This window comes from Callithrix jacchus, chromosome 7 (assembly GCF_049354715.1).
Source record: "Callithrix jacchus isolate 240 chromosome 7, calJac240_pri, whole genome shotgun sequence".
In the NCBI taxonomy this organism is placed as follows: domain Eukaryota; kingdom Metazoa; phylum Chordata; class Mammalia; order Primates; family Cebidae; genus Callithrix; species Callithrix jacchus.
Window position 1 is genome coordinate 90,161,855 of NC_133508.1, and position 24,774 is coordinate 90,186,628.

The window sequence follows — 24,774 nt, forward strand, 5'->3', positions numbered from 1 at the left end:
ATTAATGAGAAATTGTCTTGAAATATTGCAGATATTATTGACAGCCAAAATTAGGGGAATAATTCTTAACTCTGATGGTGCAGACATAGTTTTAAAATGTGGTTGTGGTTTGGTTTTATTTATTTATGTATTTATTTTGATTTTTTTTTTTTTTGAGACGGAGTTTCGCTCTTGTTACCCAGGCTGCAGTGCAATGGCGCGATCTCGGCTCACCGCAACCTCCGCCTCCTGGGTTCAGGCAATTCTCCTGCCTCAGCATCCTGAGTAGCTGGGATTATAGGCACGCACCACAATGCCCAGCTAATTTTTTGTATTTTTAGTAGAGACGGGGTTTCACCATGTTGACTGGGATGGTCTCGATCTCTTGACCTCGTGATCCACCCGCCTCGGCCTCCCAAAGTGCTGGGCTTACAGGCTTGAGCCACCGCGCCCGGCCCGTGGTTTGGTTTTAAACAAAATAATTTTAAGCTACCCATTGCACATGATCTGATTTTTTTTGTTACTCATTTAGCCAACTCTGGTGGAACAGAGCTACATACTTAGGCCCAAGAAGTATGGTCCTCTAAATATGTGGGGAAAGCAACATACTTTTTTCAAAATGCTCTAGAAGCTCAGAGGAAGAAATTATTATGAAGAAAGTAAATTTGAGCTGAGATGACTAGGATTGCCCAACAGAATTATAGGGGAAGGGCATTCCAAGTCTTTACATAGGTATAGAAATTTGCAAATACAAGGAGGTTTGGCAGGGGGTTGTGCTGTGTGGGTAGAGAGTAGATTATTTTGTGTATGCCTGGGTAGAGGGACAAAGTAGGGTTATGGTTTTGAAGTGATTCAAATGCAACGCTCAGGAGTTTGGAATTTATTCTATACAATATGGAAAGATATTCTTTTTCTTTCTTTCTTTCTTTCTTTCTTTTTTTTTTTTTTTGAGTCAGAGTCTTGCTCTGTCACCAGGCTGGAGTGCAGTGGCATGATCTCGGCTCACTGCAACCTCCGCTGCCTTGGTTCAAGTGAGTCTCCTGCCTCAGCCTCTCAGGTAGCTGGGATTACAGGTGCTCACCACCATGCCTGGCTAATTTTTGCATTTTTAGTAGAGATGGGGTTTCACCATATTGGTCAGGCTGTTCTCGAACTCCTGACGTCAGGTGATCCTCCCACCTCTGCCTGCCGAAAGTGCTGGGATTATAGGCATGGGCCATTGCACCTGGCCTGAATTTCTTTTACAACCAGAACTTGTTAGGTAGTTTCAAACAAACAGGAAAAATTTCTAAGACTAATACAAGGAACTCCCTTATACCTTCTACCTAGATTTACCAATTGTTGATATTTTGCTCATTTGCCTTATCGTTTTTCCTCTGCATATATTTATATCTATGTACGCTTTTAACTATCTGAGAGAAAGGTGGAGTTGTTTTGTTTTATTTTATTTTTTTGAGACAGAGTCTTGCTCTGTCACCCAGGCTTGAGTGCAGTGGCGTGATATTGACTCACTGCAACCTCCGTCTCTCCAGTCAAGCAGTTTTCTGCCTCAGCCTCCTGCGTAGCTGGAATTAAAGGTGCCTGCCACCATGCCTGGCTAATTTTTTTGTATTTTTAGTAGAGATGGGTAGTTCTAGAGTTGGCCAGGCAGGTCTTGAACTCCTGACCTCATGATCTTCCCACTTCAGCCTCCCAAAGTGCTGAGATTACAGGCATGAGCTACCACGCTCGGCCAGGTGGAGTTGTTATGTTCCTTTTTCCCTAAATATTTCAATGTGTATTTGTAGAAACAATGACTTTTTTTTGCTTGACCACACTAGTAATAAAAATCAAGAAACTTAATAGGGGCTGGGTGCGATGTCTCATGCCTGTAATCCCAGCACTTTGGGAGGCTGAGGCGAGTGGATGGCTTGAGGTCAAGAGTTTGAGACTAGCCTGGACAACATTGTGAAACCACCCTCATAGCCAGGTGTGGTGGCACTTACCTGTTTTCTCAGCTACTCAGTAGGTCGCGGCACGAGAATCACTGGAGTCTGGAAGGTGGAGGTTGCAGTGAGCCGAGATCGCTCCACTGTACTCCAGCCTTGGCGACAGAGCAAGACTGTTAAAAAAAAAATTAACATGGATACAATACTGTGAGGTTATTCAGATAATACATAGTCATAGTTCAACAGCTGTCTCAATAATATATTTATAAAATATCCTCTAAGCTTTATTTTTTCTCCCTGTCAGGAGAAATTCCTAAAAATGCATTTAGCTTTCATGTCTCTTTAGTTTCCTTTAATGTGAAATAATCCCTCAGACTTTGTATTTCTTAACCATGATTTTTTTGAAGAGTACAAGTATATTCTTTAATAGTAGAATGTTTCTCAATTTGCAGTTGCCTAATATTTCCCCGACTTAGATTCAGATTATACATTTTTTGCAGGATGAAGTGATGTTGTGTCCTTCTAGGTGCATCATCACATCTGGAGGGCATGAGGTTGTTTAACCCATATTGGTGTTGTTAGCTTTACTCATTTAATGTGGCATCTACCATGTTTTCCTCTGAAAAGTTGTTATTTTTTTTTTTTTGAGACGGAGTCTTGCTCTATTGCCCATGCTGGAGTGCAGTGGCGCGATGTTGGCTCACTGCAACCTCTTACTTCCAGATTCAAGTGACTCTCCTGCCTCAGCCTCCTGAGTAGCTGGGACAGTAGGCACCCGCCACCATGCTCAACTAAGTTTTGTATTTTCAGTAGAGACAGGGTTTCAAAACATTGGCCAGGCTGGTCTTGAACTCCTGACCTTGTGATCCGCCCACCATAGCCTCTCAAAGTGCTGGGATTCCAGGCGTGAGCCACCGCACCCAGCCAGAAAAGTTGCTGTTCTTTTCTTTGTAGTTAATAAGCAATCTGTGGCAAGATACTTTGAGATGATATCTTTTCTATACTTATTAACCAGCATTATTTCTGTAAAGAAGAGCTTTCCTTTGTCTTCCATTTCAAAATTTATTCATGTATATTTACACACACACACACACACACACACACAAACTCATGAATTCTTATTGTATTCACTGGGTTATAGTAAAGTGATATCAATTATTTCGATGTTCACAGTGGCCCTGATTTGGCCAGTGGAAACTGATCAAGTTGATTCATTTGTCCTTATGAGTCCTCTAAGTAGTACCTTACTTTCTGGCCAAAGAAGAGATTCCAGGCTCATCCTGTGCTTTCCATGCCTCAGCCCAAGGATTAGTCATTTCTCTGAGTCCTTGGTTCCTTTTAGCAGAGAATGGTATATGGAAACCACAAATGGCTGCTAGCTGTGTGCTCATTATTATTACTTCTAGGCCTTTTCAGCAGGCATGGTAGACACATATAAGCATTACTTTAGTTTTGTTTCAAAATGGATATTTAAGAAATACACACGATAATCTTAAATGTGATGTGTATCTGTTTCCATAGTCATGTAGCCACCAATTTGTTAGCACTTAGAATGAGGAATTTATAAAACTAGATAAACGTCACTTGTATGTGACATCTTTTTAAATTTTATAGACTAGAATTACCAGAGACAGGTTTTCTTTCTTTTTTTAATTTTTAGATGGAGTCTCGCTCTGTCGCCCAGGCTGGAGTGCAGTGGTGCTATTTTGGCTCATTGCAACCTCTGCCTCCTGGGTTCATGTGATTCTTGAGCCTCAGCCTCCTGAGTAGCTGGGATTATAGGCACGTGCCACCATGCCTGGCTAATTTTTGTGTTTTTAGTGATGGAGTTTTGCCATGTTGTCCTGGCTGGTCTCAAACTCCTGAACTCAAGTGATCCGCCTGCCATGGCCTCCCAAAGTGCTGGTATTACAGACATAAGCCACCATGCCCAGCCATCAGAGACAGTTTTTATCAGTGAGAAGAGCACCTATCAACTTTTTGATCACACTACCTGCTTTGAAAATACTAATTTAGCCTTTTCTTTATTTAGAAAATATGGAAGATATGTACTTTAAGGATCAGGAAATAACAAATTAAAAATATCTGCCACACATTGTAGTTGCTCAGTAAACTGTTTGCTTTTTATTTCCCAGTGCATTTTCCTTTCTTCTTTCCTATTTCTCTAGTCTTGTCACTGGTAAAGGTCAAAAATGGTTTTATTGGCCGGGTACGGTGGCTCACGCCTGTAATCCCAGCACTTTGAGAGGCCGAGGTGGGCAGATTACAAAGTCAGGAGTTTGAGACCAGCCTGACCAACGTGGTGAAAGTTTGTCTCTACTAAAAGTACAAAAATTAGCTGTATGTGGCAGTGCATGTAATCCTAGCTAGTTGGGAGGCTAAGGCAGGAGAATTGCTGAACCTGGGAGGCAGAGGTTGCAGTGAGTCGAAATTGTGCCACTGCACTCCAGCCTGGGTGATGGAGCAAGGCTCTGTCTCAAAAAAAAAAAAAAAAAAAGGTTTATTTTATTTTAATTTAATTTAATTTTATAGAGACAGGGTTTCCCTATGTTACCCAGGCTGGTCTTAAACTCCTGGAGTCAAGCAGTCTGCCCACCTTGGCCTCCTGTAGTGCTGGGATTACAGGTGTGAGCCACTGTGCCCAGCCTGAAAATGGTTTTATTTATTAATTATAAATATTACCTAGGATTTGGAAAAAAATGAACTTAAATTTTTAGTACAGAATGGGGAGCATACCCAACTCATTGAAGCCCACGGCTTGGCCAAAGAGGATCTTATCATATCTCCTACCATAATCTGTGAGGTTTCTTTGTTTTCTAACTCAACTCTCTGGGCTGTATTTCTATATGTGATGGACCCATGTGCCTGCTCAGAGGTCATGAGAGTAGCTGATTACAAATAAACTTGATATTCCCTGAAACTTATGTGTACTGTACAACTGTCTCCAATCAGAACAAGCTGATTACTGGTTAAATATTAGTTTTAGAGATGAAGGTTTGATTACAATGCAGCACTTTATATTCTTCCCAAATACTAAGAATAACAGCAACCACTTTTTTTTAGACAGAGTCTCTGTCATCCAGGCTGGATTGCAGTGATGTCATGGCTTACCACAGCCTTGACCTCCCCAGGCTCAGATAATCTTCCCACCTCAGCCTCCTGAGTAGTTGGCACCACAGGCACATGCCGTCATGCCCAGCTAATTTTTGTATTTTTTTTTGTAGAGGTGGGGTTTTGCCATGTTGCCCAGGTTGGCCTTCAATTCTTGGGCTCAAGTGATCACCTACCTTAGCCTCCCAATGTGCTGAGATGACAGGAGTGAGCCACCATGCCTGGCCATCAACCACTTTTTTGTTTTTGAGTTAGAGTCTCTCTCTGTTGCCCATGCTAGAGTGCAGTGGTGCGATCTTGGCTCTGCAGCCTCTGACTCCTGGGTTTAAGCAATTTTCCTGCCTAAGCCTCCTGAGTAGCTGGAACTGCAGGCATGTGTGACCATGCCTAGCTGGCTATTTTTGTATTTTTAGTAGAGAGAGGGTTTCCCATGTTGGCCAGGCTGCTCTTGAACTCCTGACCTAAGGTGATCTTGTCTACCTCGGCCTCCCAAAGTGCTGGGATTACAGGTGTGAGCCACTGAGCTCAGCCTTTTTTTTTTTTTTTTTAAGATAAAATCTTGCCCTATTGCCCAGGTGGGAGTGCAGTGCTGTGATCTCACCTCACTACAACCTCTGCCTCCTGGGTTCAAGTGATTCTTGTGCCTTGGCCTCTTGAGTAGCTGGGACTACAGACATAGGCCACCAGGTCCAGGCCCCGCTAATTTTGGTATTTTTAGTAGAGATGGGGTTTTACCATGTTGTCCAGGCTGGTCTTGAATTCCTGGCCTCATGTGATCCACCTGCCTTGGCCTCCCAAAGTGCTGGGATTACAGGCATAAGCCACCATGCCTGGCCTCATCAGCCATTTTTAAAAAACCATTTCAAATAACTTTGTTAAGATGTAATTCATATGTCTGCAGTTCACCCATTTTAAGTGTACATTCAGTGTTTTTTGGTATATCACAAAGTTGTGCAGTCCTTACCACAATTAATCTTAGAAAAGTTTCATCACCTCAAGAGAAGGTGTGTACCCATTAGTAGTTCCTCCTTCTTGAAGTCTCTGGCAAACACAGATCTACTTTCTGTCTCTATGGATTTGCCTGTTATGGACATTGTGTATAAATGAAATCATACAATGTGTGGCCTTTTGTGACTGGCTTCTTTCATTTAGCATAATGTTGTCAAGATTCATCCATGTTGTAGCATGTATTAGTATTTCTTTCCTTTTTTTTTAATTGCATTTTAGGTTTTGGGGTACATGTGAAGAACATACAAGATTGTTGCATAGGTACACATGTGGCAGTGTGATTTGCTGCCTTCCTCCCCTTCACCTATATCTGGCATTTCTCCCCATGCTATCTCTCCCCAACTCCCCATCCCCCACTGTCCCTCCCCTATTTCCCCCCAATAGACCCCAGTGTGTAGTACTCCCCTCCCTGTGTCCATGTGTTCTCATTGTTCAACATCCGCCTATGAGTGAGAACATGCAGTGTTTGATTTTCTGTTCTTGTGTCAGTTTGCTGAGAATGATGGTTTCCAGGTTCATCCATGACCCTACAAAGGACACAAACTCATCGTTTTTGATGGCTGCATAATATTCCATGGTGTATATGTGCCACATTTTCCCTGTCCAGTCTATCGTTGATGGGCATTTGGGTTGGTTCCAGGTCTTTGCTATTGTAAACAGTGCTGCAGTGAACATTTGTGTGCATGTGTCCTTGTAGTAGAACGATTTATAATCCTTTGGATATCTACCCAGTAATGGGATTGCTGGGTCAAATGGAATTTCTATTTCTAGGTCGTTGAGGAATCACCACACTGTCTTCCACAATGGTTGAACTAATTTACACTCCCACCAACAGTGTAAAAGTGTTCCTATTTCTCCACATCCTCTCCAGCATCTGTTGTCTCCAGATTTTTTAATGATTGCCGTTCTAACTGGTGTGAGATAGTATCTCAATGTAGTTTTGATTTGCATTTCTCTAGTGACCAGTGATGATGAGCATTTTTTCCTATGTTTGTTGGCCTCATGTATGTCTTCTTTTGTAAAGTGTCTGTTCATATCCTTTGCCCATTTTTGAATGGGCTTGTTTGTTTTTGTCCTGTAAATCTGTTTGAATTCTTTGTAAATTCTGGATATCAGCCCTTTGTCAGATGGGTAAACTGCAAAAATTTTTTCCCATTCTGTTGGTTGCCGATTCACTCTAGTGACTGTTTCTTTTGCCATGCAGAAGCTGTGGAATTTGATTAGGTCCCATTTGTCTATTTTGCTTTTGTTGCCAATGCTTTTGGTGTTTTGGTCATGAAGTCCTTGCCTACTCCTATGTCCTGAATGGTTTTGCCTAGATTTTTTTCTAGGGTTTTTATGGTGCCAGGTTTATGTTTAAGTCTTTAATCCATCTGGAGTTAATTTTAGTATAAGGTGTCAGGAAGGGGTCCAGTTTCTGCTTTCTGCACATGGCTAGCCAGTTTTCCCAACACCGTTTATTAAACAGGGAATCCTTTCCCCATTGCTTGTTTTTGTCAGGTTTGTTAAAGATCAGATGTCTGTGGATATGTTGTGTTGCCTCTGAGGCCTCTGTTGGTCTATATCTCTGTTTTGGTACCAGTACCATGCTGTTTTGATTACTGTAGCCTTATAATATAGTTTGAAGTCTGGTAGTATGATGCCTCCCTCCCACTTTGTTCTTTTTGCTTAGAATTGACTTGGCTATGTGGGCTCTCCTTTGGTTCCATATGAAGTTCATGGTGGTTTTTTCCAGTTCTGTGAAGAGAGTCAATGGTAGCTTGATGGGGATAGCATTGAATCTGCAAATTACTTTGGGCAGTATGGCCATTTTCACGATATTGATTCTTCCTAACCATGAACATGGAATGTTTCTCCATCTGTTTGTGTCCTCTCTTATTTCGTTGAGCAGTGGTTTGTAGTTCTCCTTGAAGAGGTCCTTTACATTCCTTGTTAGTTGTATTCCTAGGTATTTTATTCTCTTTGTAGTAATTGTGAATGGCAGTTCATTCTTGATTTGGCTCTCTTTAAGTCTGTTATTAGTGTATAGGAATGCTTGTGATTTTTGCATATTGATTTTGTATCCTGAGGCTTTGCTGAAGTTGCTTATCAGTTTCAGGAGATTTTGGGCTGAGACGATGGGGTCTTCTAGATATAAAATCATGTTGTCCACAAATAGAGACAATTTGACTTCTTCCTTTCCTATTTGAATACCCTTTATTTCTTTTTCTTGCCTGATTGCTCTGGCTAGAACTTCCAGTACTATTTTGAATAGGAGTGGTGAGAGAGGGCATCCGTGTCTAGTGCCAGATTTCAAAGTGAATGCTTCCAGTTTTTGCCCATTCAGTATGATATTGGCTGTTGGTTTGTCTAAATAGCTTTTATTATTTTGAGATACATTCCATCAGTACCTAGTTTATTGAGGGTTTTTAGCATAAAGGGCTGTTCAATTTTGTCAAAGGCCTCCTCTGCATCAATTGAGATAATTATGGTTTTTGTCTTTGGTTCTGTTTATGTTGTGAATTATGTTTATAGACTTGCGTATGTTGAACCAGCCTTGCATCCCTGGGATGAATCCTACTTGATCATGGTGGATAAGCTTTTTTTGATGTGCTGTTGCAATCGGCTTACCAGTATTTTACTGAAGATTTTTGCATCTGTGTTCATCATGGATATTGGCCTGAAGTTTTCTTTTCTTGTTGAGTCTCTGCCGGGTTTTGGTATCAGGATGATGTTGGTCTCATAAAATCGATTTGGGAAGGATTCCCTCTTTTTGGATTATTTGAAATAGTTTCAGATGGAGTAGTACCAGCTCCTCTTTGTATGTCTGGTAGAATTTGGCTGTGAACCCATCTGGACCCGGGCTTTTTTTGGGTGGTAGACTCTTAATTGCTGCCTCAACTTCAGACCTTGTTATTGGTCTGTTCAGGGTTTCAACTTCTTCCTGGTTTAGTGTCCGGGAATTTATTCATTTCTTCCAGGTTTACTAGTTTATGTGCATAGAGTTGTTTGTAATAATCTCTGATGATGGTTTGAATTTCTGTGGAATCTGTCATGATATCCCCTTTATAGTTTTTTATTGCATCTATTTGGTTATTCTCTCTTTTCTTTTTTATTAATCTGGCTAGTGGTCTGTCTCTTTTTTTTTGATCTTTTTGAAAATCCAGCTCCTGGATTTATTGATTTTTTGAAGGGCTTTTTGTGTGTCTGTCTCCTTCAATTCTACTCTGATCTTAGTTATTTCTTGTCTTCTGCTAAGTTTTGAGTTTTTTTGATCTTGCTCATCTAGCTCTTTCAATTTTGACAATAAAGTGCCAATTTTAGATCTCTCCTTGCTTCTTATGTGGGCATTTATTGCTATGTATTTTCCTCTAGAGACTGCTTTTAATGTGTCCCAGAGATTCTGGTATGTTGTGTCTTCGTTCTTGTTGGTTTCGAAGAACATGTTTATTTCTGCCTTCATTTCATTGTTTATCCAGTCAACATTCAAGAGCCAGTTGTTCAGTTTCCATGAATTTGTGTGGTTCTGAGTTAGTTTCTGAATTCAGAGTTCTAACTTGATTGCACTGTGATCTGAGAAACTGTTTGTTATTATTTCCGTTCTTTTGCATTTGCTGAGGAGTGATTTACTTCCAATTATGTGGTCAATTTTAGAGTAGGTGTGATGTGGTGCTGAGAAGAATGTATATTCTGTGGATCTGGGGTGGAGAGTTCTGTAAATGTCTATTAGGTTTGCTTGTTCCAGGTCTGAGTTCAAGTCCTGGATATCCTTGTTAATTTTCTGTCTGGTTGATCTATCTAATATTGACAATGGGGTGTTAAAGTCTCCCACTATTATTCTGTGGGAGTCTAAGTCTCTTTGTAAGTCATTAAGAACTTGCTTTATGTATCTGGATGCTCCTGTATTTTGGGTGTGTATATATTTTGGATCGTTAGCTCTTCTTGTTGCATTGATCCTTTTACCATTATGTAATGTTCTTCTTTGTTTCTTTTGATCTTTGTTGCTTTAATGTCTATTTTATCAGAGATGAGAATTGCAACTCCTGCTATTTTTTTTGTTCTCCATTTGCTTGGTAAATCTTCCTCCATCCCTTTATTTTGAGCCTTTGTGTATCCTTGCATGTGAGATGGGTTTCCTGGATACAGCACACAGATGGGTTTTGTTTTTTTCTCCAATTTTCCAGTCTGTGTCTTTTGATTGGGGCATTTAGTCCATTTACATTTAGGGTTAATATTGTTATGTGTGAATATGATACTGCCATTTTGATGCTAGCTGGTTGTTTTGCCCATTAGTTGATGCAGATTTTTCATTGTGTTGATGTTCTTTACCATTTGGTATGTTTTTGGAGTGGCTGGTACTGGTTGTTCCTTTCTATGTGTAGTGCCTCTTTCAGGAGCTCTTGTAAAGCAGGCCTGGTGGTGATGAACTCTCTGAGTACTTGCTTGTTCACAAAGGATTTTATTTTTCCTTCACTTATGAAGCTTAGTTTTGCTGAATATGAAATTCTGGGTTGAAAGTTCTTTTCTTTAAGGATGTTGAATATTGGCCCCCACTCTCTTCTGGCTTGTAGGGTTTCTGCTGAGAGAGCTGCTGTGAGTCTGATGGGCTTCCCTTTGTGTGTAACCCGACCTTTTTCTCTGGCTGCCCTTAACATTTTCTCCTTCATTTCAACCCTGGTGAATCTGACGATTAGGTGCCTTGGGGTTGCTATTCTTGAAGAATATCTTTGCGGTGTTCTCTGTATTTCCTGGACTTGAATATTGACCTGCCTTGCTAGGTTGGGGAAATTTTCCTGGATAATATCCTGAAGAGTATTTTTCAGCTTGGATTCATTCTCTTCCTCACAATCAGGTACACCTGTCAAACATAGATTAGGTCTTTTCACATAGTCCCATATTTCTTGGAGACTTTGTTCATTCCTTTTTACCTTTTTTTCTCTAATGTTGCCTTCTAGTTTTATTTCATTGAGTTGATCTTCGACCTATGATATCCTTTCTTCTGCTTGGCCAATTCGGCTGTTGAAACTTGTGCATGCTTTGCAAAGTTCTCCTGTTGTGTTTTTCAGCTCCATCAATTCACTTATATTCCTCTCTGAGTTGTCCATTCTTGTTAGCATTTTGTCAAATCTTTTTTCAAGGTTCTTAGTTTCTCTGCATTGGGTTAGAACATGTTCTTTTAGCTCACAGAAGTTTCTTATTATCCACCTTCTGAAGCCTGATTCTGTCATTTCATCACACTCATTCTCCATTCCCTTGCTGGTGAGGAGTTGTGATCCCTTGTAGGAGGAGAGATGTTCTGTTTTCGGGTGTTTTCATTCTTTTTGCGTTGGTTTCTTCCCATCTTTGTGGTCTTATCCACCTGTCATCTTTGTAGTTGCTGACTTTCAGATTGGGTCTTTGAGTGGATGTCCAGTTTGTTGATAATGAAGTTATTTCTGTTTCTTAGTTTTCCTTCTAACAGTCTGGCCCTTCTGCTGCCGGACTGGTGAGGTCCACTCCAGGCCCTGCTTGCCTGGGGGTCACCTGCAGCAGCTGCCGAACAGTAACGGTTGCTACCAGTTTCTTCTTCTGCTATCCTTGTCCCAGAAGGATACCCGCCAAATGTCTGAGCTCTCCTTTATGAGGTGACTCTTTGGATATATGGGGGTCAGAGAGCTGCTTGAGGAGACAGTCTGTCCTTTATAGGAGCTCAAGTGCTGAGCTGTGAGCTCCATTGTTCATTCAGAGCTGCTAGGCAGGTATGTGTATGTCTGCTGCAGCAGAACTCATTAACGCCTTTTTTCCCCCAGGTCTTCTGTCCCAGGGAGTTAGGGCTTTATTTGTAAGTTTCTGTTGTGCTGCTGCCTTTTTTCAGGGCTATCCTGCCCAGCAAGGAGGCAGCCTAGTTATTGTCTGCCTGCAGAGGCTTTGCTGAGGTGATGTGGGCCCTGCCCAGCTGCCGTGTGAACTTCCTGTTTATATGGGTGTAGTTCGAACTGCCTCGGCAATGGTGGCCCACCTGTGTAATGGCGGACTCTCTCTGTAATGGCGGGTTGCCTCGGCAACGGCAGGCTGCCTGGGCAATGGTGAACTACCTCCGTAGTGGTGGAGTGCCTCGGTAATGGTGGATGCCCCTCCCTCACAGAGCTGGACCATCCCGGGTTCAACTGTGCTTGCTGTGAAACTCTCAACCCAGAGCGTTTCCAATTGCTGGGGTTTTTTTTGTGGGGGTGGGACCAGCTGAGCCTGACCACCTGGCTCTCTGCCTCAGAGCCTTTTTTTTTTTTTTTTTTTTAGTTGAACGGTTGGCTCTCTCCCAGGTGTTCCAGTCGCCTGTTGAAAAGGCTCCGGGATCTGTGTGATTTCCTGTGTGGCGACCCACTGTGCCAGCTGAAATAGTGGTGCTGAGATTCGTGGTGCTTTTTTGCCTGGGAATCTCCTGGCCTGGCTCCCTGTTTCAGTCCCCTTTTTAATTAGATGAATGGGCAACTCTGCCTTCCCAGAGCTCCAATCACCAGCTAAAAGGGCACCCAGATCAGTGTATTTTGTATGGAGAACTGCCGCGTGGGGGCACTGGCAAAACAGCCGCGTGGGCCAAAACAGCCGCGCTGGTGACCCATGGGGCTCCTCTGCCTGGGAATCTCCTGGTCTGTGGGCAATAAAAATCCGTCTGGAGATGCAGCGTCCATTCACCCTCTGCACTTTCACTGGGAGCTGCAATCCTGAGCTCACTTTGTTCCTTTTATGGCTGAATAATATTCCATTGTATAAAGGTTCCAATTTCTCCACATCCTTTCATTACTTCTTGTTATCCATCTTTTTTGTTTTAGCCATGTTAGTGCTTGTGAAGTGGTATCTCATTGTGCTTTACCTTTCCCTTATGGCTGTTGATGATCAGCATCTTTTCTTGTGCTTATTAGCTATATGCATATCTTCTTTGGAGGAAAGCCTGTTGAGATCCTTTGGCATTTTAAAATTGGGGTCTTTGTGTTTTAATTATTGAGTTGTAAGAGTTCTTTCACAATCACTTTTTGAGAGCCTGGTATGTGCCAGGAGCACACTAGGTGTTTCACATGTCCTTCTTTGTTTAATCCTCCTAAAAGCCCCATACCTAGGTATTTCTGTTTATAGGAAAGATTGATGATCAGAGTTAAAACAATTTATCTAAGGAGAGAGGGTCTTGAGTGGTAGGAATCAAGTTCTGAGTCCGGTGCTTCTGTTTTCCTGGATATTCTGTGCTCTCAGTCTTTGATATTGTTTGTAGCATAGCCTGTTTTAGACTCAGAATGAGCATTTTCAAGAATCATGGAGGGAATTCATATGCTGAGTAGGATATTTGCTGGTTTTATCTTCAAGATTCCTTTCAATATTTAAATACTAGATTTATTCTAGGAAACATATATAAACCAAATTTTAAAAAATAAAACCAATTGGAATTTAGTTTCTGATAAAAGAACTTTGTATGTAAAGAAATCATGAGGAACGTCCTCTTGTGAATGTGAGTATTCTCTTTCTGAGTTTAAGTTGGCATATTCAGTTTTCTTAGAGCAGGGCACATATCAAATAAATTTTAAGGAATGAGGGGTTTTCAGAAAATATTGATAAAACTTTACATATTAACTTTCATCTTAATCTGAATAGAAAGTTGGTTAATCACTAACTTCATGAGCTTTTCAAAACAAGCAGGATAAAAGACGCATCTGTGACCTTTGGGAACATGCAAGACCTGGCAAGTTTGGAGAAGGGCACAGTGATGATTAAAAGTAACTGAAACAGGCCAGGCACTGTGGCTCATGCCTGTAATCCCAGCACTTTGGGAGGCTGAGGCAGGCGGATCACGAGGTCAAGAGATTGAGACCATCCTGACCAACATGGTGAAACCCTGTCTCTACTAAAAATACAAAAATTAGCTGGGCATGGTGACTCGCACTTGTAGTCCCATCTACTCGGGAGGCTGAGGCAGGAGAATTGCTTGAACCAGGGAGGTGGAGGTTGCAGTGAGCTGAGATTGTGCCACTGCACTCCAGCCTGGTGCCTGGCGACTGGAGCAAGACTGTCTCAAAAAAAAAAAAAAAAAAAAGTAACTGAAACATTGGACCAATGAAATGAAATTGGCTTGTGGAGAACTAGCTGTGGCTACTTGATTTCAGGTCACATATTCAGACTTTTGACCAAGAAGCTATAGTGTACCATAGATAATTCTGCTCTGAATAGAACAGGAAGGAATTAGGAGTTAGACAAGGGAGAATTCAGTGTAACTTCAATTCCATTCAGTCACTATTCACTAAATGCCTATGATGTGCTGCAAACTGGCAATACAGATTTTTTTTTTTTTTTTTTTTTAAGAAAGGTAGGGTATCTGCTTTTAAGCCGTTGACATTTAGTAGGGTTTCACAGAAGAGGAGATTCCTGAAAGGGCTGGGTCTTGAAGGGAGAAACGGAGTTTGCTAAGATGGAGATATTCTGGACCCAGGGATCAGCAGTGGCAAAGGCATAGAGGTGGGAGGTGGCATTCTGTGCTCTGAGGACGGCACAGAGTCAGCTTGCTGGAGCTAAGGTTCCATTCCTTGTTTATATATTAATATGATTCCTCTAGTGGGCTCACTTTTCAATTTAGACTCTCCACACCCTCCCTTTCACCCTTACTCTCTGCTGATTTCTTTGCCTTATACGTTGTTGAGAAATGGAAGCCATTAAACCCAAACTTCCTCAACTTCCATCCCAAGACCTTCAGACTCACTACACTAGAATTGCACCCATCTTTCTTCACTTGAGTCTCCTCATCCTGTCACAGGCCACAAGATTTTGCTTGAACCCGGGAGACAGAGGTTGCCCACATCCAGAAGGAAATGTTACATTACATTTCCTTCCTTCCTTCCCTCCCTCCCTCCCTCCTGTTCCTTTTTTTGAGACAGTCTTGTTCTGTCTCCCAGGCTTGAGTGCAGTAGCATGATCTCTGCTCACTGCAACCTCTGTCTTCTGGGTTCAAGCGAATCCTCCTGTCCCAGACTCCTGAGTAGCTGGGATTACAGGTGCCTACCACCATGCCTGGCTAATTTTTGTATTTTTAGTACAGACAGGGTTTCACTATGTTGACCAGAGTGTTCTTGAACTCCTAACATCAGGTGATTCACCTGCCTCAGCTTCCCAAAGTGCTGGGATTACAGGCATGAGCCACCATGCCTGGCTGGAAAGGCTACATTTCTTTAAGAGATTAGTCAAAGTAAAGATGTCATTTTTATCCCCCTGCCAAGAAAGTCCCCACTGCTCTTCCTTGATACCACCACATTCCTCTCCAGAGACGACCTCATTTTACTGTTCCCCTAAAACTTATGTCTCAAAAGAGCCACGCTGTGTCTATTTCCTTCTCCTATTCACTCTTCAATTCACTAGAATCTGACTTCCCCCTCTACTTGAAACTGCTTTGTCAAGGTCAGGTCATTTGTACTCTCCATGTGCCACATCTAGTGGGTACTTGACCTTGTGACAGCATTTGACAGTTTGCTCCTCCATCCTGGAATCTTGCTCCCGGCTCCTGTGACACCATGCTCTTCTGGTTTTCCTCTTGCATCACTGGCTGCTGCTTTCCCTTTTGTCCCTGACCTCTGAGTGATGGAAGTCTAAAGGGCATTGCCCTGTGCTCTCGTTTCTCTATAATTCTGTTACAGTCTCTGCCGAGGGATTTAAATGCTTTCACTGTGCTGATGATTATTCCATTTTATCTCTAGCTGGACCTCTCCGCTGAACTCCAGACTCTCATATCCAGTGGTTTCTTATTTTACAAAATGTTACACTTAATGTGCCTAAAACAGAACTTGGATCCCCTCTATTCCTACTACATTCCTCTTTGTCCTAGTAATGGCATCTCCATCACCCAGTTATTCAGGCCAAATGCCTGGGTAATCCTTGCCCTTTCCTCTCCCTCACTCCCACAGCAAGGCTTGTAGATTCTATTTCTATTTCAAATCTATTCCCTTTCTCCATCTCTACTGGCAGACTGCCTCTGTAGTCCAGGCCACCATCACTTCCTATCTGGACTATTCCAACAGCCTCCTAACTAGTGCCCACACCTCCTGCTCCTTTCTCCATCCTCGTTAATTCTGCACACTGTTGTAAGAATAATCACAAATCAAACAATTTCACTTCCCTGTTATCATTTCTGTGGTTTCCAAATTCCCTACTTTGGCCTGCCTGCATCATTGTTTGGCCTGCCTAGTTCTCCAATTTCATTTCATGTCACTTTCCCCACACTTACTGTGTTATAGAGACTCTGGTTTTATTTTACCTTCTTTTAACATACCAAGCTCCTTTCTCCCTCAGGATCTTTGCAGTTTCCTCTTTAAATGGCTAGCTCCTTTCTTCCTTTAATAAGGTCTTAGTTAGGGATCATTCCTTGACTGTCGTGCCTAAAGTAGGTTCCTCTTTAATTTAAAATTATTATTATTATTATTTTGAGACGGAGTTTCACTCTTGTTACCCAGGCTGGAGTGCAATGGCGCGATCTCGGCTCCCCGCAACCTCCACCTCCTGGGTTCAGGCAGTTCTCCTGACTCAGCTTCCTGAGTAGCTGGGATTACAGGCACGCACCACCATGCCCAGCTAATTTTTTGTATTTTTGGTAGAGACGGGGTTTCACCATGTTGACCAGGATGGTCTCAATCTCTTGACCTCATGATCCACCCGTCTCGGCCTCCCAAAGTGCTGGGATTACAGGCTTAAGCTACCACGCCCAGCCCCCTAAAATTATTTTTTAACCATGCATAACTGATGTATATAGTCTCAGGGTACAAGTAATAATTTAATACATCATATAATTTGTGAAGATCAAATCAATGTACTTGGGATATCCATCACCTTAAATATTTGTCTTTTCTTTATTCTAGAAACATTTGAATTATTCTCCTTTTGCTATTTAGAAATGTAAAATATAGTAAATTATAGTCACCCTACTCCTCTGTTTCATAATACTTGCTACAGTTTTCAGTTATTTTGTGTTTACTTCTTTTTCTCATCCACTAGAAGAATATACTCAGTGAGTGCAGGGACTGGGTCTGATCTGTTCACCATTATATCCCCAGTGTTTTGAAATGTCTTCCTTGGCATGTAGCAAGAAGTCATTAAATATTTATGAAATGAGGCCAGGCATAGTGGCTCACATCTGTAATCTCAGCACTTTGGGAGGCCAATGTAGGGAGGATCGATTGAGCCCAGGAGTTTGAGACCAGCTTGGGCAACATAACAAGACCCCTGTCTCTACAAAAATTTTAACAAATTAGCTGGGTGTGGCATGCACCTATAGTCCCAGCTTACTCGGGAGGCTGAAGCAAGATTGCCTGAGCCCAGGAGTTCCAGCTTATAGTAAGCTGTCATTGCACCATTGCACTCAGCCTGGGCGACAGAGTCCCTATGGGAGAGGAAAAAAAAGTTTGAAATGATAGAAGGAAAAGGGAAAGAGGAAGGATAAATGGATTGGAGGGCATCAGGGAGACATACGTGAAAGGAGAGGGGTAAAAAAAGATAGATGCTTATTGAACAACTGCTGCACTTTTTTTTTTTTTTTTTTGGACAGGGCCTCATTCTGTCACCCAGAGTGGAGTGCAATAGTGTGATGATAGCTCACTGCAGCCTCTATCACCTGGGCTCAGGTGATCCTTCCCATTTAGTCTCCTGAGTAGCTAGGACTACAGATGCATGCCACCATAATGGAGTGAATAAATAACTTTATTTATTTATTTAGAAACAGGGTCTGGCTCCATCACCGAGACTCAAGCAGTCCTTCCACCTCAGCCTCCAGAATAGCTGGGACTACAGGCACCCACCACCACACCTGGCTAATTTTTGTATTTCTTGTAGAGATAGGGTTTTGCCATGTGGCCCAGGCTGGTCTCGAATTCCTGAGCTCAAGCAATCTGTCTGTCTCAGCCTCCCAAAGTGCTAGGATTACAGATATGAGCCACTGTGCCCGGCTAACTATATTATTTATTTATTTTTTGTTTCTAAATTGTCTCCTCCACTAGCATGTAAGATTCATGAGGGTAGCTTCTTTGGATTACTATATTTTCAAGAAAAATTTCTAGTTCCTAATGAGCTGATTATTTGTTGAAAAAATGGGAAGAAGAGCTTAATTGTTTTATATGCTTACTTGCTTACTAAATATTTCCCTTGGATAAGATTTGCAAATCTCTGTTCTTAGGGTTTTTGAAAATTTTGAAAATAACTATTTTATAAATGTTGAAAAACCTAGTACCTGTGTGACTCTGTGAATTGAAACAAATTATTTCCCCCAGTTCTTTTAGAACCCATCAGATTGAAGCTGCCCCAACCAGCTCTGCAAGTGATGGATTTAAGGCAAATCTTGTGTTTAAGGAGATTGAGAAGAAACTTGAAGAGGTAAGATTTATGTAAAATATTGCCAGGAAGGACCCTGAGGCTAGAGGAAGCAGACAAGTTTCAGGTGTTGCCACAAGGTGGTATAAATTGCAAATTTATATCATGTTGTCAACTATTAAGTGTAGTTAGATTTCTGAGTGTCTGTTAAGGCTTCCCTATAATTCTAAAAGGAATGCATTTCAGGAATGTTTAAATCTCCAGATTTGAGCTAAAGAACTATGATAAATACTGTTTAAATTGTCACTCTTTTCTAGGTCCTCTTTGTCAGAGGGTTATTCAGACATGGGCAAAGTTCAAATGTAAAGGGATTCTAATTTATTTTGGTGTAATTTTTTTTTGAATTAAAAAGGTTTTACTTAAAATCATTCAAAAGAATATTTAAAATGAGCCTTTTTTGTACATATTTCAGAATTCTTTGTAAAAAGAAATTGTGTTTGATTTCTTAGTTAAAAATTTTTTTGTTTTAAAAATGATGCTAGTTTAAAAATTTTATACTATACAGAAATATGTATTTATGTATAGTGTACACTATATACTATACTTTTGTTTTAATCTTTTTAAAGTTTAAAATCTCCACAAATTCTATCACTCAAACTTTACTGAAATGTTAACAGTGATTAACATTCTTTCAGACATCTCTCTCTGTGTATATTGACTTACAGTTTTAACCTAGTGTCGTATAATAACTGTTTTGAGACAGGGTCTTGCCCTGTCGTCTAGGCTGGAGTACAGTGGTACGATCTTAGGTCACTGCAGCCTTCACCTCCAGGGTTCAAGTGATTCTCCTGCCTCAGCCTCCTGAGTAGCTGGGATTACAGGGGCCCACCACCATACCAGGCTTATTTTTGTATTTTTAGTAGAAATGGGGTTTCACCATGTTGGCCAGGTTGGTTTTGAACTCCCGAACTCAAGTGATCTGGCTGTCTTGGCCTCCCAAAGTGCTAGGATTACAGGCATAAACCATTGTGCCTGGCCATAATACCTGTTGTTTTTTATTATACTATATATGCAGATCTATTTTTATGTACAGTAATTAGTTCTTGATAAGTAATAACCATACTAAGGCAATCTAACAGTAACTCTCCAGAGAGTTATTCTCTTCAGGCAAAATATATATTTATTTCATTTTTTTAAACTTAGAATCATCTTGGAATTTCTTTCTTTCTTTCTTTCTTTCTTTTCTTTTCTTTTCTTTTCTTTTCTTTTCTTTCTTTCTTCTTTCTCCCTTCCCTTCCCTTCCCTTTTTCCTTCCCTTTTTCCTTCCCTTTTTCCTTCCCTTTTTTCTTCCCTTTCCCCTCCCCTCCCCTCCCCTCCCCTCCCCTCCCCTCCCCTCCCCTCCCCTCCCCTCCCCGTTACCCAGAATGGACTACAGTCACATGATCTTGGCTCGCTGCAGCTTTGAGCCCCTGGGCTCCTTCCACCTTGGCATCCCAAAGTGTTGGGATTACAAGCGTGAATCTCTGCCCAGATGCATTTCATAATTGATTACAGATTTGAGACCATATAAGGCATGGTTACAGCCACAATCACAACGCAAATGACTCAACTATTAAGGTGATCAAAGTGGGCTGAAATAAATAGAATGTTTAAACTGTATTTCACTCACGTTAGAGCCATGGTGTGAAAGGCAAACGTTGTGCTTATCTCATAACCCTTATTGTAGAGCAGAGGACTTTTAACATCTGAGATGATTGCACTGTGGATGGGAATACAGGTGATATAACTGATGTGTCTTGTCAAAGGACCCAACATTTCCAGGACTTTCATTATACTCTACAACCGTCCTGAGGGAGAGCAGGGCCAGGCATTGGCCCAGAAGCTGCAGACCTGTCCTGCAGCCATCTTGGGATGCATGTGCATGGGGCTACCTGTTTTATAACCCATGTTTTTCTTTTCACAGTATGTTCCATGGCCATAAATCTAAATCCTTACCCTCATTTCTTTTTTTTTTAAATTTTTTATTGCATTTTAGGTTTGGGGGTACATGTGCAGAACATGCAAGACAGTTGCATAGGTACACACATGGCAGTGTGTTTTGCTTTCTTTCTCCCCTTCACCCACATTTGGCATTTCTCCCAGGCTATCCCTCCCCACCTCCCCCTCCCACTGGCCCTCCCCATTTCCCCCCAATAGACTCCAGTGTTTAGTACTCTTCTCTCTGTGTCCATGCATTCTCATTTTTCATCACCCACCTATGAGTGAGAATATGCGGTGTTTCGTTTTCTGTTCTTGTGTCAGTTTGCTGAGGATGATGTTCTCCAGATTCATCCATGTCCCTACAAACGACACAAACTCATCATTTCTGATTGCTGCATAATATTCCATGGTGTATATGTGCCACATTTTTCCAATCCAGTCTATCATCAATGGGCATTTGGGTTGATTCCAAGTCTTTGCTATTGTAAACAGTGCTGCAATGAACATTCGTGTACATGTGTCCTTATAGTAGAACGACTTATAGCCTTTTGGATATATACCCAGTAATGGGATTGCTGGGTCCAATGGAATTTCTATGTCTAAGGCCTTGAGGAATCGCCACACTGACTTCCACAGTGGTTGAACTAATTTACACTCCCACCAACAGTGTAAAAGTGTTCCTTTTTCTCCACATCCTCTCCAGCATCTGTTGTCTCCAGATTTTTTAATGATCACCATTCTAACTGGCGTGAGATGGTATCTCAATGTGGTTTTGATTTGCATCTCTCTGATGACCAGTGACGATGAGCATTTTTTCATATGATTGTTGGCCTCATATATGTCTTCTTTCGTAAAGTGTCTGTTCATATCCTTTGCCCACTTTTGAGTGGGCTTGTTTGTTTTTTTCCTGTAAATCTGTTTGAGTTCTTTGTAAATTTTGGATATCAGCCCTTTGTCAGATGGGTAAACTGCAAAAATTTTTTCCCATTCTGTAGGTTGCCGATTCACACTAGAGACTGTTTCTTTTGCCGTGCAGAAGCTGTGGAGTTTCTTAGGTCCCATTTGTCTATTTTGGCTTTTGTTGCCAATGCTTTTCTTACCCTCATTTTTAATACGTAGTATGCATTCATATGTATTTGTCTTAATTTAAGTAGCCTCCTATGATGAATATCAGGTTTATTTAACATTTTCAAGTAAAACAGTGCTGAGCTAAATTTCCTTTTGCACTCAATCTTTAAGTATTTAAACTATGATCAATTTGATATAAATAAAGGAGGAAAATTGTTGGGTGGTTGGATATATGCATTTTGCATGTTGATACATATTGCCAAACTACCCACCAGAAAGAGGGTACTAATTTACAAACATTACCAATTCATGACAGTGACTCTTTTTTCATTTTAAAAATTTTATTTTTATTTTTGTATAGATGGGGTCTTGCTATGTTGGAGAGTAACTATGTTTTCTTTACACCTCTGATACTGTGTTGGCTAGTTTTTAAAAAACCTTTGGGCTGGGCATGGTGGTTCACACCTGTAATCCCAGCATTCTAGGAGGCTGAGGTGGGTGGATCCCTTGATGTCAGGAGTTCAAGACCAACCTTGCCAACATAGCAAAACCCTGTATCTACTAAAAATACAAAAATTTTCCAGGTGTGGTGGTTCATGCCTGTAGTCTCAGCTACTAGGGAGGCTGAGGCAGGAGAATCTCTTGAACCTGGGGAGTGGAGGTTGCAGTAAGTTGAGATTGCACCACTGCACTCCAGCCTGGGTAACAGAGTGAGACTCCACCCCAAAAATCAAATAAATAAATAAATAAAAAGTCTTTGCTAACCTAGTAGGAAAAAAATCTCTCGTTGTTTCTTGAATTTTTTTTCATTACGTATGTTCCTATAAAATGAAGTTGCACTCTATAAAGTCTCAGCTTAAAAGTTTTGGTTTTTTAAAATGCTGCCAATATATTTCTGCAGAGGAACACATAGGATAGTTGTGTCTGACAAGTTACTTCATTTATTTCAACCCTATTCCATCTTTAAAAAAATCAAATAAATTAGTAGTATGAGGTACAGTAGCATATCAGTCATTGAATACTTACTTCATTACTGGGATTAACAAAGTAGTGTGCTAAAAAGAATATTTTACAGTATTCTTTTAGCTTTGCAAATGTATGCCTCTTGCTCCATTTTAATTCTTTTCTTCCTAACCTCCCTACCAACCTTGTTCCCTTGTTTTTTTCTCCTTCCCACGATTGTCAGTTTCCTAAGTGTTTGCAGCACTAGAAAGTAAAAGTCTTGGAATCTTTTGTCAATTCATGCATTTTCTGTATTACTAAAGGCAGCCTGGCAAAAGATTTTATTTCCACTTCTGTCTTTGTTAGCAATTCTCCATTGCCCTTCTTTGAATTCTGTCTTAATTTTTTGTCCCTATTAAGTTTGCGACAGGACCTACTCCTTAACCTTTTGCCTACTCAGAAAGAAGTACTTTTCTTCAAGTAAGGAGGCACTCAGAACTTTAATACTAATGATCTCCAGTTTCACGACTGTATTTTATTTTCCCTTTTAACTCTCTCTCCTCATCAGTTTCCTTACCCTCTCTCACTCCCAGTTCAATTGAAAATGTTTTATTGTCTAAGGGATGTGATTTTATAAGAGGATCAGTTGTTTCTGAAAAATAACAGCAAGTGCAAATTATTCTGTATCTATTTTAAGGAGGTAGGAGGATAAGTACTAAGGTTATAGGAATTTCTCTTCAAGTGTGCAGGTAGAATTTCTAAATGTTTGCTGCTGTTTTCCTGCTGTAATCTGTTGGTGTCTGCACATAGCTCTATTCATGAGGCATTGTGTAAGCAGATGGCATGGATATACCTGGAAATAGTCATTCATGGACCACTGGTCCTAGAAGAAGCCTACCTCTCAGATGGCCTAGCACACTAATGTTATTAACCCCTTCTCATAGATTATTTCCATAGAAACTTGAGAGATAAAAGATTTTAAGGAATGTGAAGAAGACTTTGAACTTTATTTTAATTCATTTTTTGGTGGCAAATACAGCTCCACTGTCATCAGCTAAAGTTTAGAAATGTTGATATGACCTACAGTTTCACTGTGGTATGGTCAAGTGGAAATAGCATTGAATTTGGGATTAAAGCAAGCTGGGATTGAGTTCTGGTTGTACTACCCACTAGCCATATATCCCTGCCCTTCAGGGAACACAGAGAGATGTAGAAAATTATTTCCAGAAAAAAGTAACATGGGTTTATGTGCAGAGGGCCATCAAAGTATGGTGGAGATAGAGAATCCTTCCCAAAAGAGTTAGCATGTGAGGTGAGACTTGAATGATGAGATCAGGGTGGGAGTGGAGGCTTGGAAGAAGTGACTGTCCTAGGATGGGGCAGGAGTAAAGGCATGGAGGCGTACAAGCACTTGGCATGTAAGTTCATGGAATTCAACATGCTCGGTATTGTTGGAACATAAAGATGAAGAGGAAGAGAAAGTGGCTGGAGATAAGAATAGACAAATATAGCTTTCAGATCATGAAGACTCTTGGATAATATGTAAAGACAGACTTCATCCTGTTGGCTGTGGGGAGTCACTAAGAAGTTGAAGCCTGAGAATATCCATAACAGATGGATATGTTAGTGTTAGGTGGACTATTTGGCAGCAGTATAGAGGAGAAGCATTCTTAATCTATATGACCCTCAATTGCTTTTTCTGCTTAATGAGCTAATATTAGTGTGTGCCCAACTATTTGTATGGTTTTGTGAAGATTAAAGAAATTATATATATAAAAGTATTAGAAACTTGAAAGCCCCTCAAAATATTAGCATTGTTGTTAGTAATTTTTTCTACAGTTAACTTACATCAATTTAAGTGAGCTCTTTTGAGGGAAGTCAACATAAGAGAATTTCCTTTTCACTTAAAAGAAAAGCCTGACAGTAATTTTGGTTTCTTGGTTTAACTAGAAAAGATTGGTAGTTAATTTCAGGTTACCCGTATGTAAGAGATGCCTCCATGACTACCGAGATAAGTAGTCCCTGACTAAATATTTTAAAACAAAACAAGTGTTTTGTCCTAAGACCCGTGTCCAAGATTCCAGGTAGTCTCAGGGGGTATACCTATATATAAGAAAAAGATTGACACACCTAGGCTGGGCGTGGTGGCTCATGCCTGTAACCCCAAGCATTTTGGGCTGAGGTGGGCAGATCACTTGAGGCCAGTAGTTCGAGACCAGCCTGGCCAACATGGTGAAACCCCATCTCTACCAAAAATACAAAAAAATTAGCTGGGTATGGTAGTGTGTGCCTGTAATCCCAGCTACTTGGGAGGCTGAGGCAGGAGAATTGCTTGAACCCCAGAGAGATGTTGCAGTGAGTTGAGATCGCATCACAGCACTCCAGCCTGGGAGACAGCAAAACTCCATCTCAAAAAAAAAAGAAAAAAAGATTGACACACCCAGTAGGTTGACCAAAATAAAAAAAGACAATA

The 24,774-nt window shown here is 41.0% G+C and overlaps 1 protein-coding gene across 11 annotated transcripts in view; it reads left to right on the forward strand.

The window, feature by feature from the left end:
* The window catches only part of SCP2 (sterol carrier protein 2), a 136,999-nt gene that overhangs the window by 91,975 nt on the left and 20,250 nt on the right, over positions 1 to 24,774 (forward strand). For 10 of the 11 annotated variants that reach the window (XR_013520081.1, XM_003733448.5, XM_009001242.5 and 7 more), the window contains one exon: positions 18,272 to 18,374. The exons of the other annotated variant lie outside the window; for it this stretch is intronic. Coding sequence is in view for 9 of the 10 variants with exons in the window: in XM_003733448.5 (XP_003733496.2) it covers positions 18,272 to 18,374 (103 nt within the window). In the remaining variant the exon portion in view is untranslated. The remainder of the gene's footprint in view (positions 1 to 18,271; positions 18,375 to 24,774) is intronic. 11 annotated transcript variants of the gene reach the window in all.